At 34.5% G+C, this 17,315-nt stretch overlaps 1 protein-coding gene across 1 annotated transcript; it reads right to left on the bottom strand.

The window, feature by feature from the left end:
• Positions 1 to 9,302: 9,302 nt before the first annotated feature.
• Positions 9,303 to 12,009, bottom strand: LOC145101961 (ARM repeat superfamily protein). Its single transcript, XM_079039272.1, has 2 exons — positions 11,358 to 12,009; positions 9,303 to 10,259 (listed from the first exon to the last, which is right to left on the bottom strand). The coding sequence occupies exons 1-2, from the start codon at positions 11,819 to 11,821 to the stop codon at positions 9,407 to 9,409; spliced, it is 1,317 nt and encodes a 438-aa protein (XP_078895398.1). The 5' UTR covers positions 11,822 to 12,009; the 3' UTR covers positions 9,303 to 9,406.
• Positions 12,010 to 17,315: the final 5,306 nt, after the last annotated feature.

Genomic DNA, 17,315 nt, shown 5'->3' with positions numbered 1-17,315 from the left:
GCAAGGTGCAAGGGCCAAAATCAAGCTAAAGAAGAGGTTTTAGGTGAGGTCAAGGCATTATCTTACTAAAGGATGAAGCTTTATGGCTTTAAAGGCTAAGATGAGCCTAGATCTGAAGTTGCAACTTCAGATCTTGCTCAACACCCGAAATGAATCACCAACATGTTACAATGGCCCTAATCTCAAGCATGGAGAGATCTAGCTAGAAGGAAGTCAAGGTAATGACTTGTTACCTTCAAGTGATGCTAAACTGGAGTAGAACTCAGATCCATAATCGTTCCTTGCCTCAAGCTTCTTGATATTCAAGCTCCTTTTTACCAAGATCCACCTTCCAAGCTTAAAAACACACAAATATGGAGAGGAAATGCGATTTAGGATTTCTAGACTCAAAGTGTAACAACGCAAATTTTCAAACAAAATTTTCATTTAAAATAAAGTTAATTATTTCAACCAAATATAATTATTCCAAATTTCATATCAAAATACAATCATAAAATCCCCAAGATCTCAAAACATCAACAGTGTGTACACATCATGCCGGCGCCTTCCCACGGTCCTCGCTAGTACCTGAAACACATACATGACAACTGTAAGCATAAATGCTTAGTGAGTTCCCCAATATACAACTTACGCACATACGCCTTTCCAGGTCCTGACCTTCCGGTCCTCAACACAACGCCTTCCGGCCCATAACATAATCGCCTTCCGGCCCATAACATATTGCCTTCCGGCCCGCATAACATACATAGCACATATAACAAATAACTTACCACATATAGCATACATATCACACATCATATCTGACCTTCCGGTCACACAGTCAAACCCTTCCGGGTACAGTATAGTGAGAAGACTCACCTCGCGGGTAATGAAAGCTAGCGACTCCTGAAATCACTCGCACTCGATCCGCCGAGCTACAGACTCCCTATAATATCATATATCCCTTATTAATACTTTTATCTTTCAAGACAACTGACCCTAAGAAATTACATGTAGGTCAACTCTGGTCAACGGTCAACTTGACCGGACTCGGCGAGTGCAAAGGCGACTCGGCGAGTCTAGACGTCCTCCCCAACTTTCCCTGATGTTCCCTTTCTACTCATCGAGTATCCCTCTTGGCTCGACGAGATCCTCGTGGAAGAATCGCAGGGCCACCCCGACTCCACTCGCCGAGTCTGAAGAACAGCTCGACGAGTTCCATTCAATCTCCAAACTACTCGCCGAGTCTGTTCGTCGGACTCGGCGAGTCCCTGCCATGCAGTCGATCAAACTGCTTCCTGAGATACGTATTGTCCCGAAATACACAAGCATGGGACCTTCTGGACCTCTAAAGGTCCTAATACAGGGTTATAGTTGTTTGGGTAACAAGGTACTAATCCATCTAATCCCCAAATGGGTTCCATAACCCTAAATCCATGCACACATCAACATAACAGAAAAGATCCGAAATATTACCTGAATAACACACTCTCTGTGTCCCCAAACCGCAGAACTCGAATCCCTTGCTGTTCCTTTAGCCAAAACTCTTCTCCTCCTTGCACAACAATTTCTTCAAGGCCCTAATATCCTTCAATCTTGCTCTAGATGCCCACAGCCGTTTAGGGTTCTTCTCAGTCGACTAAAGACGAACAATGACGGCCTATAAGTGCATTATATACGTTCCAAAACCAAACGGCTAGGGTTTCTGCTGAACAGCGTAGACTCGCCGAGTCCATAATGGACTCGTCGAGTCCAGTCGCGAACCCGCGACCCAGTCTGTGGTCCTACTCGGCGAGTCTGGCTCCAACTCGCCGAGTCCCCTCCTAAAACACCCCAAAAACAATATTATAAAAATACCTGAAATTCCGGGCTGTTACACAAAGGGGGCTAATGACCCTTTAAATAGGGTGCAAAACCCCAAAAATTAGGGTTTCATCCTCTGGCTCCAACTCGTCGAGTCGTGTCCTCCGACTCGTTGATTTGATCACTTAAACACATGGCCAAAAACGTTCCTACTCAACGAGTCAGGGCATCCAACTCTTCGAGTAGACCTTTCAATTATGAGAATAAAACTGTAAAGTCCATACCTGAGAGTTGAGGCGTTACATTGGAGCAAAGGAGAAGCAATAGATCTGACATCTTACTCTGTGTTAGCAACCATTTGGAGGTAAAAAGTGTTTACCTTGGCTTTCCATTTCTTAGATCTCCTCTTATGGAAGAATATGGACATTTTTGGTGCAAAATGGAGCCATTCTCAGATTTTAGCTTGTCCAGAGGATATGGTTTCAGATCTGGACACCTCTAGGCCACCATGAACATAAAGTTGTCCACTTTATCTAGTCTTGGCCCTCCTCCATGCCCTAAACCTCTTATTAAGCTTAGTTTTAGTGTTTTAATCCCTTTGAGGCCTTGCATGCACGTAAAGTTAGCAACTTTACGTGGTATCTTATTCATAAGAGGCTAGATCTGTAGTTTGGGGCCTTGGAGTCGACTGGAAAGGGCTGAACACGTTAAGACAAGAAAAACTTGACGAGTTGCTTAGCCAACCTCATGAGTTGGATAAGGATTTTCCCGTTTTCTAGATTCTGAGTGAACTCAACGATTTTGTGAGATAACTCGACGAGTTGGTTAAGGTTTTTCCGATCTTCTGGACACTACATGAACTCGACGAGTAGTTTGGCAACTCGGCGAGTTAGGGCGTAATCATTAAGCACTTAATCATCAAAGAGAAAACCCCAAAATGCAGATCTGACCCCATAAGGCTAGATGGCCACATAAAGTTTCCAACTTTACGCTTAAGCATGAGTAGGAGGAGCTCAAATGCTTAAAAGGGCTAAATGAAAGACTTAATGAATGCATGAAGCCCTTAAATCCATAAAGTTGGAACCGTTATGCTAAAAGAGCTCATGTAGACCTTAGACCTGAAAGAATAGTCATTTGGGACGACCTAATCCCCAACATCCACCCAACCATAGCTTAGAAGCATAAACTCTAACCCAAGAAGAGATCCAAGCAACTAATAAGCAAGGTGAGAACTTGATACCTCAAAAACTTGTCAAACGGGACAAAGTTTCTGGATCCAAGACTTTTTCTTCAAGCCAAGCAACTCCTAATTCCTTAGCTCCTTCAACATGCACCAAAAATGAACATTCAAGGCTTTCCCCAACCTCACACACTCAACAATGGAAGATAAGGCTCGATTTTAGGTTTTCTGGACAGAGGAGGCTGGTAAGGAGGCTAACCAAAGAACTTAAGACCTTTAAATAGGGTGAAACACACTAAAAAATAGAGTTTCTTAATCAGCGCACAACTCGTCTAGTCCCCTTCACGAACTCGCCGAGTTGGTCCACAAAAATGCGCGAACCAAAAGCCTCCAACATGTCGAGTTTCCCACCATCAACTCGACGTGTTGGTCCCTAGGAAAGGGGATTTATTTCCACAATCAATCTTCTAGATTTTGGGTGTTACAACAAGCTTGCTAGTGTTCCACTTGAGTGTCTAGAATAGTTTGTGGTCGCCATCTATATTTTTCTAGATGACTGGTTCATCAGTATACTAGTACTATAACGGTCACAGCCTCTCATCATCATTTCATCATTCACCACTCGTCACTACACAATATATTTTATATATGAAAAATACATATACGATTAAATCAAGTACAAAAATCATATATTTCATTTAACACATATTTCAAGAAATATAGATACTAAGCATATGTAGCATTTAATCATCTAGATACTTTATATTTATGTGTAAGATGAAAGTAACTACACACTCACTTGTTAAAAGTGGATGACTTGAAATTTGGGAAATGCTTCACCTTAACACTTAGCTTTTCCTTTGATGAGACTTAGGTATGATGATCACTAAGTCTTAGTCTTATATTGCTTGTGACTAATGATAGTCTAGATTCCTCAACAATCTTAATGTCTACATCAAGATCTATCAAGTAAGCAACAACCATGTAAGATCATATTTGAGGTAGCGTCAGTTTTGTATACAAAGTATACTGTTTGGAAATCCAACTTTAAACACCTCACTAAATCTAGCATAGACATCATCCTCATAAGTAGATCAATCAATTTTTTGACTTGGAATCGATGATAAATCTTATTTATAAATTCATAATAACGACTATGAATATAAAAAAAGTTACACCGAAAGCATAATAAGTGTAGCTTAACTTACAAAGATTTTCCTGACAAAAGTCTGGAAATTGCACTCGGAGAACTCTAACCTAATAGCTTCTAATTTTTGGACTCTCAGATACCCCGAGGCTTCACTAAAACTTCTAAAATATAGAAAAAATTTAGATTTTTAAGAGTGGAAATTCCAAAGAAGTGTTATGGAGGTATCAAGAAGTGAATGAGGGCTGAAAGAAATTTATAGGCAGAACCCTGGAGTGCTCGACACTCCTTCATCCTAGAATGTGACACGTATCAAAATTGTTGTGGGCCACATCGGTGCTTTCTAGAATCGCTGTAACGCCCCATTCTCGGTACGTATTTAATCTAATTTATATCATTTTTATAAGAGTAACTCGACGAGTTGCAACCCTAACTTGTCGAGTAGATGCGATGATTTGGACGCAGGGTTTTAAGTGATCTACTCGCCAAGTCCGCGCTCGACTCGACGAGTAGGCCAGTCTGGGGAAAACCCTAACATTTGGGGTTTGCACCCTATTTAAGCAACATTATGGACTTCAAGTCCAACCTCCATCACCTCCAGAGCATTAATCTTGAAACCCTAATTTCCCCATAGGTGAGCTTGAGTTTTCTTGGTAATTTTGAGAGTTTTTGGTGCATCTTATAGCTAGTGAAAGAGTTGGAAGAAAGAAGGATCAAGGGAGAAGGAGTAGATCCAAGACCAACATCAGTTTCTCTTCACTTTCTGGTAATCAAGCTCAACACTTGACTTGTAGTTCCATAGATCTTCTTATTGTCATTTTTATGGAGTTTTGGGTCCAACAAGCTTGATCCTTGAATCCTGGACGTCCCAAGCCAATATATCTTCAGATTTGTGACCTTGGAGGGTCCTTATGGCATAAAGGTGCCATCTTTAGGTCCATGAGAACCCCATGCATGCTTAAACCCCCCCTCCATTTTTAGCCTTTTATGCACCATTGATGCATGCATGCACGTAAAGTTCATAAATTTACGTGCTATATCGATCTTAGAAGCCCAGATCTACCTTTTGGATAAGGATTGCACATCAGAAATCGAGTTATAGACTTGGACAATAGGAAACTCGATGAGTTGTTCTTGGAACTCGGTGAGTCCGGGGCTTGAGTCCCCAATCTGTTGTGGTTCAAAGGAGCCCGGTTGGGTGTTAGCAGAGGTTTAAGAAGGTCCCAAGGAGTGATTCGACATTTTAAGAGTTAGCTATAATCTGGAAACCATGGAACTCGACGAGTGTAAGAGCACACTCGGCGAGTCCAAGACAATCTTCTTACCCACAAGAACAGACTCGACGAGTTGTTCATACAACTCGGCGAGTCGTAGACTGGACGTGTTCATATGATGAAGGAGGGCTCAGCGAGTTGTTCATACAACTCGGCAAGTCAGATGAAGGTTGACTCGATGTTATTATAGAAGGAGAACTCATCGAGTCTTTGCTAAACTCAATGAGTAGAGTCGGGTTGGGGAATAGAAGATGGATAGGGACTCGGCGAGTTGGCGACCCAACTCGGCGAGTCAGGTCAACTGGCAGTTGACTTTGACCATGATGATGACTTTGGCCAGGGGTAAAATAGTCACTTTACCCTAAGATTAGTATCAGTGTGTGACTAAGTGTCTTTATGGAAATTGTAGCCGGGGAGTTGCCGGAACAACATTCAAACAGTTCCCGATCAGCATTTCAGCAGTCAGCTTTACGAGGTGAGTTTCCTTCCTGTAGGAACGGGTCTACGGCCACAATGCCATCCCGTTTAGATAGCAGTAGTTCAGTATGGTTGATGTTTTTGTGATTCAGGCATTTCTATGTGTTATGTATTCCGGGTTGCGGTCTGATGAAGTATGTAGTATATGTGTTATTGTTATATGTTATGATTATGTTATGCTATGTTCGGTCAGTTCCGGACTTCGGTCCGATGCAGTGGGCAAGGCCTAAGTCAGTTCCGGACTTCGGTCCGATGCAGTGGGCAAGGCCTAAGTCAGTTCCGGACTCCGGTCCAATGCAGAGGGAGAGGCCCTAGTTAGTTCTGGACTTCGGTCCGATGCAGTAGGCAAGGCTCATTATGTGATTTATTTGTTATTGCATGGTATGTGGTAGTTTGGGGGATCTCACTAAGCTTCGTGCTTACAGTTTTAGTTTTGGTTTCAGGTACTTCAGCTAGCAAGGGGAAGGGCTCGAGTTGATGGCATGACACACACCACAGTTTTAGCCTGGGAGTTAGATTCTGATATTTTGACATGACTTTAACAGCAGTTGATAAGAGACATATTTTATGACATTTTGAGATACATGACTTATGTTTTCTTATATGATATTTGGATATTATGGTTTTAGTAATGTTTTCAAACGAAATTTTTGGCTTGTATTTTTGGGTTGTTTCAATCGCGCATCGCACCTCTCACACGTGCTTGCAAATTTCCAAATTTTCAAAAATAATATATTTCTCATACGATCTACGTTTTCGAAGTTATTTATATCCACACGTAACTATCAATGAGTATTACAACTTTCATTTAGACACCGTCGACTAATTCTCACTTTATTTTTATAGTTATATTTTTAACAGACTTCGACCGTTAAAGTCGTATAAAAATCATAATTCTTTCATATGACATTCGTTCTTGACTGTGTTTATATTGGCGGAATACTATTCACGAGATCTTCAACTCTTGTTTATATTGTTTTGGAAAAAAATCAACCGATCTAAATTTCTATTTCTATGTTGACACAGCTGCACTAAAACTTTGAAAAATCGTAACTTCCTCAACCGTATCAGGTTGAATACAAAACTTCAAAGGATCATAACTTCTTCATACGAACTCATTTGTATGCATTCTTTATATGTACAAAATCACCATAATGACTACTATAACTTTCATTTAGATTATTTGTTCTAAATAATCTTCTATTTTTTACAGTTATTTTAGTCCTATTTATTAGATTTTTACCTAATATTATATGCGCATAATATATACACTAAAATCACATATATTCAGACAAGTTTCTTCCATTTATTCATAAAATAATTACACCTTTTGACCGATGTCAATTACATATTTTTTTAATTCCTAGCGTGAAACGCGGGCGTTGCAATTATCTCCCCTTAGGATTATTCTGTCCATCAGAAAACAAATGTGGATAGTGACTCCTCATTTCGCTTTCTGTCTCCCAGGAGAATTTCTTCCCCACTATATGTTTTCATCGCATAATCACCAATTCAACCACCTTACATCGTAACTTCTTCGTCTTTTAGTCAACAATCGCGTCATACTTTTCAATCAACCTTTTGCTGTCATGAGTTCTTATCTCCAAAAGTGGATTCATTTCAGGAACATCTATAGTAAACTTCCTCAAATAGATAACATGAAAGGTGTTATGAATACTTTTCAGTTCAGCTGACAACTCTAACTTGTAAGCTTGATTCCCAATCCTCTGAAACACTTTAAACGGTCCCATGAACCTTGGAATCAACTTTCCTCGCTTCCCAAATCTGATAAGTCCATTCCATGGAGAGACTTTAAGTAACACTTGGTCTCCAACTTAAAAAGTAACCAGTTGTCTCTTTTTGTCACCATGGCTCTTTTGACGGTTTTGAGCTGCTAGTATCCTTTCTTTGATAACTTTTAGTTTCTCTACGGTCTGATGGACAATCTCAGGACCCATAAACTACTTCTCTCCAACCTTAAGCCAACAAGATGACGTACAAAACTTTTATCCGTACAATGATTAATAAGGTTTCATCTTAATGCTCGAGTCATAATTATTATTGTAGAAAAATTCGACCAATGGTAGATGCTCATCCCAATTACCCGTAAACTCCAAATTACAAGATCTTAACATATCTTCTAGTGTTTGAACCATTCTCTCACTTTGACCATCTGTCTGTGGATGATAAGTTGTACTCAAACATTACTTCGTACCCATCTTTTCGTGTAGACTCTTCTAAAATCGAGAAGCAAAACGATTGTTATGGTCTGACACAATTGTCAAGGGAACACCGTGACCTTTCAATATCTATTTCACGTAAACTTTTGCAAACTTTTCCATAGACCATTTTTCATTCGCTAGTATGAAATATGTGCTCTTCGCTAATCGGTCTATGATCACCCAAATTATCTCGTGACCTCCATTCGTTATGGGCAATTTCGTTACGAAGTCCATGGTAATGTCCTCCCATTTACCTATGGATACTAGTAAAGGTTCCAAATCCCATACGGTTTTTGATGTTAAGCTTTGACTCTTGCACATGTTACACATTCAACCATATACTTTGCAAATCGAGCTTCATCGTTGGCCACCAGTAATATGGTTTCAAATCCATATACATCTTGGTGCTACCAGGGTGAATAAAGTACATGGTTTTGTATGATTCTTCCATGAAAAGATCCATTATACCTTATATCTTTGCACCCAAATTCTGTTTTGGAATACCTTTAACCTTTGGTTGTTTGTTCAAACACTAATGTTTTACCCATTCGTTCTTCTTTTCAATTATCTCCTTCCAAAGCATCATTATGAGCTTTCTTGATACCTTCCACAATCGTTGAGATGATTTCAATTCTTAACGCTCTTGGCCTCTTCATCTCCGGGTTTATTTTTCTACTCAAAGCATCTGCTACGACATTCACTTTACTAGGATGATAAAGTATCTCGCAGTCATAGTTCTTGAGTAACTCTAGCCAGAGTGTTTATCTTGCAATGTGTTTACGCATATAAATATATTTTTATATAACAAATTACATTTTTATAAAGCAAAATATATTTTTCTCTATTTTTAAGTTATGGATGTTTGTTTTGTATAGGTTGTAACAATAACTCAAAGCACATAAAGTGCGCATTCTTCTTTGTATATATCCTCTTGCTCTCGTACTCTTGCTAGTGTCTTATTAGCAACTTGCTTTTATAAATTTTGATGTTCAAAAGGAAAAACCCAAATCTCATAAGGATCAAGGGACTACTATTTCAAGGAGTAATTTTTTTTAGATGGTGCCAAACAATTTGAGATCTATAACTTTGATACCTTTCATTATTTATAACAATGGGTAGTCCTCCATAAAAAAACCTTCAATATCGTAATGACGGTTTAGATACATGATGCCAAAAAAATGTAGTTAATGAATGACAAAAAAAACTATTTCGCTCAATAGTAAATCTACAACTCATATTTCTCTTGTTAATGTACGAAAAAAAAAATGAGAAAATGCACAACATGGAACTCTATTAGATGTGAAATCGTGATTTGTTTATGTATCTAATATGGCAAGCTCTTTGAACTTGAACTAACAACCAAAAGTTTTAACTTAGAGTTAGAATTTGAGTCCGAATCCCCATTTGCACGACGTGTAATGGTTTCCATATTCTTGTATAAACTTTGTTGGACCATTTTCTTCATCAACTTTTTGCCTTCACCCACATCCTCTTGATTCGTAGACGAACTATAATACAACCTTCTTGATTGTGGCCCTGAATGAGGCCCCATCTTCTTTTGTCTTTCATCTTTAAACCACTGCAATAGCTTTAGAGCCCTTTTTCGTGCAAGTGGGCTCCCTAACAAAGCAACTTGCAGAAGAATGGGCACGATTCCTCCTTCAGCCATTTTCGTTCTTTGCAAAGAACTTTGATGAGCTAATATCATCAACACATAAGCAGATAACTCTTGAGATTTTAACTTATCATCCCATGTTAAAATCTCTATCAAACATTCAGGCACCATTGGACTACTTTCCAAAGCCTTTTTCCCCATTGATGTTACTACAAGATTCCCTAACGTGGCAAGAGCTTTCTCTGATGCTTCTTTCATAGATGAAAACTTCAAGAGAGTTTCTACAACTTCGTTTGTTGCTAAAGATCCCACATTGTCTATCACAGTTGATAAATTATACAAAGTACCCAAACATAATATTTTGGTGTCCTTGCTTGAATCTAGTTTAAGCATATGTAGCGCTAGTGGAAGAATCTTTGATGAATCTATAGGGAATTGAGTGTTCACTAGCGAAGACAATGACATGACAAGTTGTGCAAATTCATGGTTGGCTAATTCTTCAACCTCAATATTTTCCGATAATTTTGATAATATTCCAGCTTCCACCATGAGAGCCTTGTTCCTGAAAATTAAAAGAAAACATAAGATTCTTTTTTGAATAGGAAAAATAAAAAGCTTGTAAGAACTTTAATCTTTTCTTAATGGGGCCTTTGAATACCGAACCATAAGAAGTTAAAAGACATTATGAAGTAATAAGTCAACAAGTTTTTTAAACAATATCCATGTTCAGAGTACGTACAGTCAACAAATGCAGTTTTCCATAACATTTTCTTGTGTGTGAAAAATATTTAATAATTTACATTTATTAATATCAATTATTTCATATTTATTTGAAATGGTTTTGTTCATTGAAGATATATTGCATTAGATAATTAAAACATATTGAAGATATTTTGCACTAGAAGTAAAATAATTTAATTATGTAGTATAGACGATGCATAATAAAAAGTTTCAAATGAGTAGATTGTATTATTCGAAATTCAAATATTTAAAAAACCAAATTAATATATTTTAAAGACACGATGATCAGATTAATTATTTTAAAAAGGAAATTGTCTGCCTAACAACTGCTATTATTCCACTTCCAACCCATTCCTACCGTCGTGGATTCTAGTGGAGAGTCAATGGAACCTAAGCCCGATAATTAAAATTCAAAATCCAACTTATAATTAATGACCATTAAATTAATCAAATCTTATTATGAAACAAATATTATATTTTTTAATATAATTTCCGTTTTGCCTTAAAATTTAAAAAGGTCATAGTTGGCCAGTGGCCACTAGGGTCACATATCTCACGTTTGTTCTAGTCCCATTAATGACTTGCCACTTTATCTCAATGCAACAAAAACTCAAATTAAACATTGTTACACTAATTAATATATTTGGGTATTGGATAAATTCCACTAAATTTGTCAACCATGATATACATTGAAGTCGTAAAATATCTGTAATAGGAAAGGTGTGATCCACAAAATATTTTGTTAATTATGAAAATTTTGAAATATAAATTCGATATTTATTAGTAACATAATTAATGAAGTAGATTTATTATTTATGAGCTTAGATTGATTTAATTATATTATTTTGTTAGAACTTAGAACTAATAACTAAAAGTTAATAATAAAAAAAAATCTATATTGTGAAAATTTGAAACTTACGTGCAGGTGCCATTAGCAAGCTCAAGCAAAGCTTGTACAGCCAACCTCCGATGGGTTGTGGTATATTCCGAACCAAGCATGGCCACCAATGGTGGAATAACGCCAAGATCCGCCATCAACTTCCGCTGCTTCAAGTCATCTCCGGCGAGTCTTTTAATCACTTTGGCTGCCGCCGCCTTCTCTTCCAGGTTCCCAAAGTGTAGCCTCTTCACAGACTTTTGCAAAATCCCACAATCATCATCATCATCATCATCACCATGGTTAATACTTTCACTCTTCTCTCCTTGATCGATGATCAAAATCTCTGTGGTCCTTCCGTCAGCAGATTGATCGGAGGACTGCTCACATCGCTTGTTGTTGACGGTGGAGGTTTTGTTGACGAGTAACCGTCGGATTCTGGAGAAGAATCTGAGCTTTACATAGACTTGATGCCAAGCTGATGACGAAGAAGAAGAATCGGCCATTTTTGGGTCTTGTTTTATTGGAAAGATTACATACAAACAGAGAAAGAGAGTTTTTGATTTGATATTTTTTTTGTGGGTTTGCTACAATTCCCTTTATTTATATATAAAATCACTTTTTGATGGGAGAGAGAAGACTTTCGGGGCAAGAGCTGTGGCCTGTTGGGCGAAGAGTGCACATGCAAATGGTATTCTTTGTGTATAACATACTGCTAACACACATTATATATATATATATATATATATATATATATATATATATATATATATATATATATATATATATATATATATATATATATATATATATATATATATATATATATATATAGTTAGGTTCATATGAGACAGCCTAATTTTGTGAGACTGTGAGACACATTTTTTTCTTGTTTTTAGTTAATTCAAATTCCGAAAATAATATTTAAAAAAAGAATTTTTGGATTTTTCCATTTATTTTGCATTTCCAAATTATTTTTTAGAATATGTAAAGTGTAATATTCTATTAGAATATTTCACGTATTTTTCAAAAAAAATGAAATTTATTTTTATTTATTTCTATCTTTTATTTATTTATTTTTAGTTAATTCAAGTTCCGAAAATAATATTAAAATTTTTTTTTAGATTTTTTCATTTATTCTGCATTTTAAAATTATTTTTAGAATATGTCAGTGTAATATTCTATTAGAATATTTCACGTATTTAAAAAAAAACGGAATTTTTTTAGTTAATTCAAGTTCCGAAAATAATATTTAAAAAAAGAATTTTTGGATTTTTCCATTTATTTTGAATTTTAAAATTATTTTTAGATTTGGTCTCACGGTCTCACAAAATTAGAATGGTCTCAAATGAACTTGAACCTATATATATATATATATATATATATATATATATATATATATATATATATATATATATATATGAGAATGATAAAATTAGAACACCTAAAAGGTTGAAAACGCGAGAACAGTTCTAGAACAATCAATATATAAGGGCATATTAGTAACTATATATTTTAATTAAATTAAAATCAATCAAATTTCCTTAAATTTAAGATCAGTTATCAAAAAAGAAGGAAATATTTGATTTTTTTATTTTTCTTATTAATGAAATATAAAAAACATTTTTATAAAAAAAAATTAAAACTAAAAAAATTTATTTATTTTTTCTTAAAAAATATTTTTTTTTCTCTTATTTCCCGTTTTTTTTTTTCAAAAAATTAATAGAAATCCAAAACCAAATCAATACATTTGTATTCATAAACGATTTTGTTTTTCAAAAGAACTAATAATACTGCAATCACTAATGAATACATATCAATTTACAAGTAATCCAATTACTTTCTTTTAATCAACTGATAATAAAAAGGGTGTAAAAATTATCATCATACATATTTATAAAGCTAGTATTTTTTCTTAAATCTCATGCATTTGAAACCCCATTTTTTAACTTTCTCAAACCACATTTATTTGAAACTCCATTTTTTTAACTAATGCAACTCAAACGTTTTCTTAATTATGATTTAACACTCAAAAGTTTTATAACTTATATTATGTTTAATTAGCATTTAGTGAAAAGTTTACTATAAAATGGTCAATCTTTTGTATCTTTTGTGTTATATAAAATCTTACATGTAAGAAGGATTTGAAGATATTGTGATTCAAACGTTTTCATATACTTGAAGCATTCACGATCAAAATATGATGATTTGAAGAAATGGGTTATTTCGCATCGATGGTAATTATAATATGATTTTTTCTTTCAACCAAAACAAATGAAGTTTTTCCATTCTTTCTTTATATTCAATTTCTCATTTAATATTTATATGTGATTTGTGTGTATTACTCAATCTTGAATGTGACTCTCCAAACATCAATGTTTTGCTTTGGAATATCTTTATAATTCTTCTTTTTCAAGAAAAATATTTTGATTACAGGATAGTGGAGAATTGTCATCAAGTTTCTATGGTTGAATGGTGTTAAATGAAGAAAGAAGATTCATAAAATGGATATAGGTTTTTTTGTTTGAGCAAAGTTGACGAATGTTAGTTTTTTCTTTTGATTTAAATGTATGTTTATGTAACATCTTTATTTATATGTTCAACCACCCAATGCTTTTATTTATTTGATTGTAGTTTTTCTATTTTGATTATGTTTATTTTCTATTATTTTTTTGTTGGGTTATCCTACACAACATATTTAAAAGATAACATAATTTTAAACATTTGATATGTAATTGTGATAGACTTATCATGATATGTTCTTCATATGAAAGTAATTTATACATATTACTACGACAAGAATTACATATGATATTTACGAATATATATATATATATATATATATATATATATATATATATATTATATGTGATTTGTTTAACATCTATATGCACCTATGTATGTTATAAATTTATAATTAAATATCTTTATGTTTAATAATTGAAGGGATTAAAATGATGCATCAAAACCAATTATTTAGACGAATATACTACTACTACTACTACTACTACTACTACTACTACTACTACTACTACTACTAATAATAATAATAATAATAATAATAATAATAATAATAATAATAATAATAATAATAAATATATTTCCAAGTACCGCATTCATTTGAAACTCACACTATAACTCAAGAGTTTTCTAATTTATGTATATTTATTAGTTACAACTCAAGAGTTTTTAACTTATGATTATTAATTAGTATCACTAATAACTTTTTATTTTCCTTTCTTTTATAAGGTCGTAAAGTTTTGCTTATTAAAAACATTAATGTATTTGAAGAGATTTGTGATTTAAATATGACGAGTTAATATAAATGTTATAATAGATGTTTTAGTGTTTTTATATTATTAAAAGTTATAGTGTTTATTTTTCATATTTTTTATTATTCGTTGTATATATATTTTTTTTAATACAAATGTTATAATAAATGTTTTTCTATTTTTATGTTACTAAAAGTTGCAGTTCATATTTCATACGTTTTGTTAGCTGTTATATTATCATCCATTTGATATATAATTTACACAATTTTAAATGGTTTATAAAAATATCAAATAATTGTGTATATATCACAATAACTTAAAACTTAAACTATAATGTTTAATAAAACTAATATGTTAACTATATGTTTGCTTTACTACTAACATTTTGTTTCAAAGTAGAAATATTAAATAATAATTCGGTAAAAGTTATTATTTTAACTATATAATTCTATTATCACGCAACGTGCGGGGATTCGCCTAGTTTCTTCATAAAAGAATACATTTAATCATAAATAAATACACTTGTTCACACATGATTATACTGTTATTTACAAATGAATACCCTGGTATTCACAAATGAATAAAATAATACCTCTAATCATAAATAAATACACTCATTCGTACATGATTACACTACTATTTACAAATGAATACATTGTTATTAACAAATGAATATCCTGCTATTCACAAATGAATATCCTGCTATTCACAAATGAATACCTCTCCCACGCATTTCATCAAACAACTTATGTGTACAACCTTTTACCTTGAATTTGATTACAACTTTGTGTGGCTATCTCTTCCATCAATTATAAGGGCTGGTATGAGATGAATTAGAACCAAGAAATATAGGGTTGGTGTGTAAATGAAGAACAATGGTCTACAATTCACCTAGAAAAATGAAGAACAAGGAAAGTTAAAATGAAAGTGGCAAACCAGGGAGAGCTTTCTGGGGCGTGTGTAATGATCATCATAAGAAATCGACTTACATGTGTAGTTATGATGTTTATCAAAAGAAATCAGTGAATCAACAAAGATTGAGTAACGTTGATGATATCCTCCTAGAGCAACCGATTTGTTACAGGTTGTGTGTTGATTATGTGAAGATAGAGGGTTGAAGTCGATGAGGTGTAGGCTGCATAGATGAGTAGTGATCTAGCGATGGAGTGTAGTTAAGAAGATGAAAGTAGATGCATGATGAAAATGAATGATTTCTTAGTTCTAATTCATCTCCATTTACACGCCCCAGAAAGCTCACCCCACATTGAATGATTCTCTATTTTCTTTGGTTGATTAGGGTTTAAAGAAACATTAGAAGATGAAGGAAATATTAAACCAAAAACGCATTGAGGTAGAGACTTGTGATACTTCGATTAGGATTGCTTCAAACGATGGTGCGATGGAGGGAGGCTAAGGGAGGAAGAGATCGTGGTATGTAATCAGCGGCCAGACCTGAAACGATGCCCGCCTAGAAAATCAACTAAACCATAAATGATTGAGTTGATGACTTGCGAAGGTCCGATTAGGGTTGCGATTGATGGTGGAGTGATGATGATGTTGCAATTAGGAAGAAAGCGTGGAATGCAGATGATGGGGGCGGTTTATTGATTCAACCCTACGTATAAAGAGAGAAAAAGAAATGAAGTCGGGGACAAATAATTTGAACGACAATATGAAAGGTGATTGAGAAATTATAGGAACAATTTAAAATTGAAATTACCATTATAGCCTTGTGACCTTTTACAAGTTACACTTTAATACCCATGGTTTTAGAATTTATGTAAATGACCCGTTTGATAATAGCCTAATATCTGAATATTTTGATGGCCCAGATCCGTTCTTGCGTTCTCAACCTTTTAGGTGTTCTCATTTGATCCTACTCCTATATATATATATATATATATATATATATATATATATATATATATATATATATATATATATATATATATATATATATATATATATATGAGTAAATTACTGAAATCGTCCCTGTGGTTTGGTCAAAATTGCACGTTTGGTCCCTAACTTTTTTTTAGCACTCGGATCGTCCCTGTGGTTTGCTTTTGTTGCGTTTTTTGTCCCTATGGGTTGGTAAAATTTGGATGTTTGGTCCCTAACTTTATGTATGTAAAGGACGAAAAATGCAACAAAATCAAATCACAGGGACGATCCGAGTGCAAAAAAAAAAAGTTAGGGACCAAACGTGCGATTTTGACCAAACCACAGGGACGATTTCAGTAATTTACTATATATATATATATATATATATAGAGAGAGAGAGAGAGAGGGTTTAAATGTTTCTAGCAATTATTGTGTTCCTAAATACACCAGTCAGTAATTAGCAAATAATTAAATAATTAATTAAAGGAGGGTCGAAGCTAGCACTGTTCCGACCGTGCAACCTCAGGAATCAAACATTGATGCAGCTGGATATCCAATCTTACTCCTATATTCTGCTAAATTAAATCCCGAATCGACACTGATTGGTCGAATCTTCAAACTTTGGTTGTTCTGATCATTAAAGAAAATTGCATTCTAACTGCCACCATGATCCGACGGTCGGCGAGTTCTCCGCGGGATTCTGTACTTTACTGTTTTTTCTCCTCTACTCATAAGTAAATCGATTTAGAGGTAATTTCGAATATGGCTTAAACTCTAATGTTCGGGTTCTTAATGGTAATATAATTTATGTGATCTACTGTTGTTATTAAGTGTAAGGATGAAT

This window comes from Lactuca serriola, chromosome 4, assembly GCF_051521515.1.
Source record: "Lactuca serriola cultivar US96UC23 chromosome 4, Lser_US96UC23_V15, whole genome shotgun sequence".
Lineage (NCBI taxonomy): Eukaryota > Viridiplantae > Streptophyta > Magnoliopsida > Asterales > Asteraceae > Lactuca > Lactuca serriola.
The sequence above is the reverse complement of the archived record's forward strand: the minus strand, read 5'-3'. Positions and strand labels throughout refer to the sequence as shown.

Bases quoted from the DNA above. Each gene is read 5' to 3' on its own strand.
- LOC145101961 (XM_079039272.1), bottom strand. From the start codon at position 11,821: ATGGCCGATTCTTCTTCTTCGTCATCAGCTTGGCATCAAGTCTATGTA. The intron at 10,260-11,357 runs GTAAGTTTCAAA...TTTAATTTTCAG, and splicing joins CTTGCTAATGGCACCTGCAC to GAACAAGGCTCTCATGGTGG.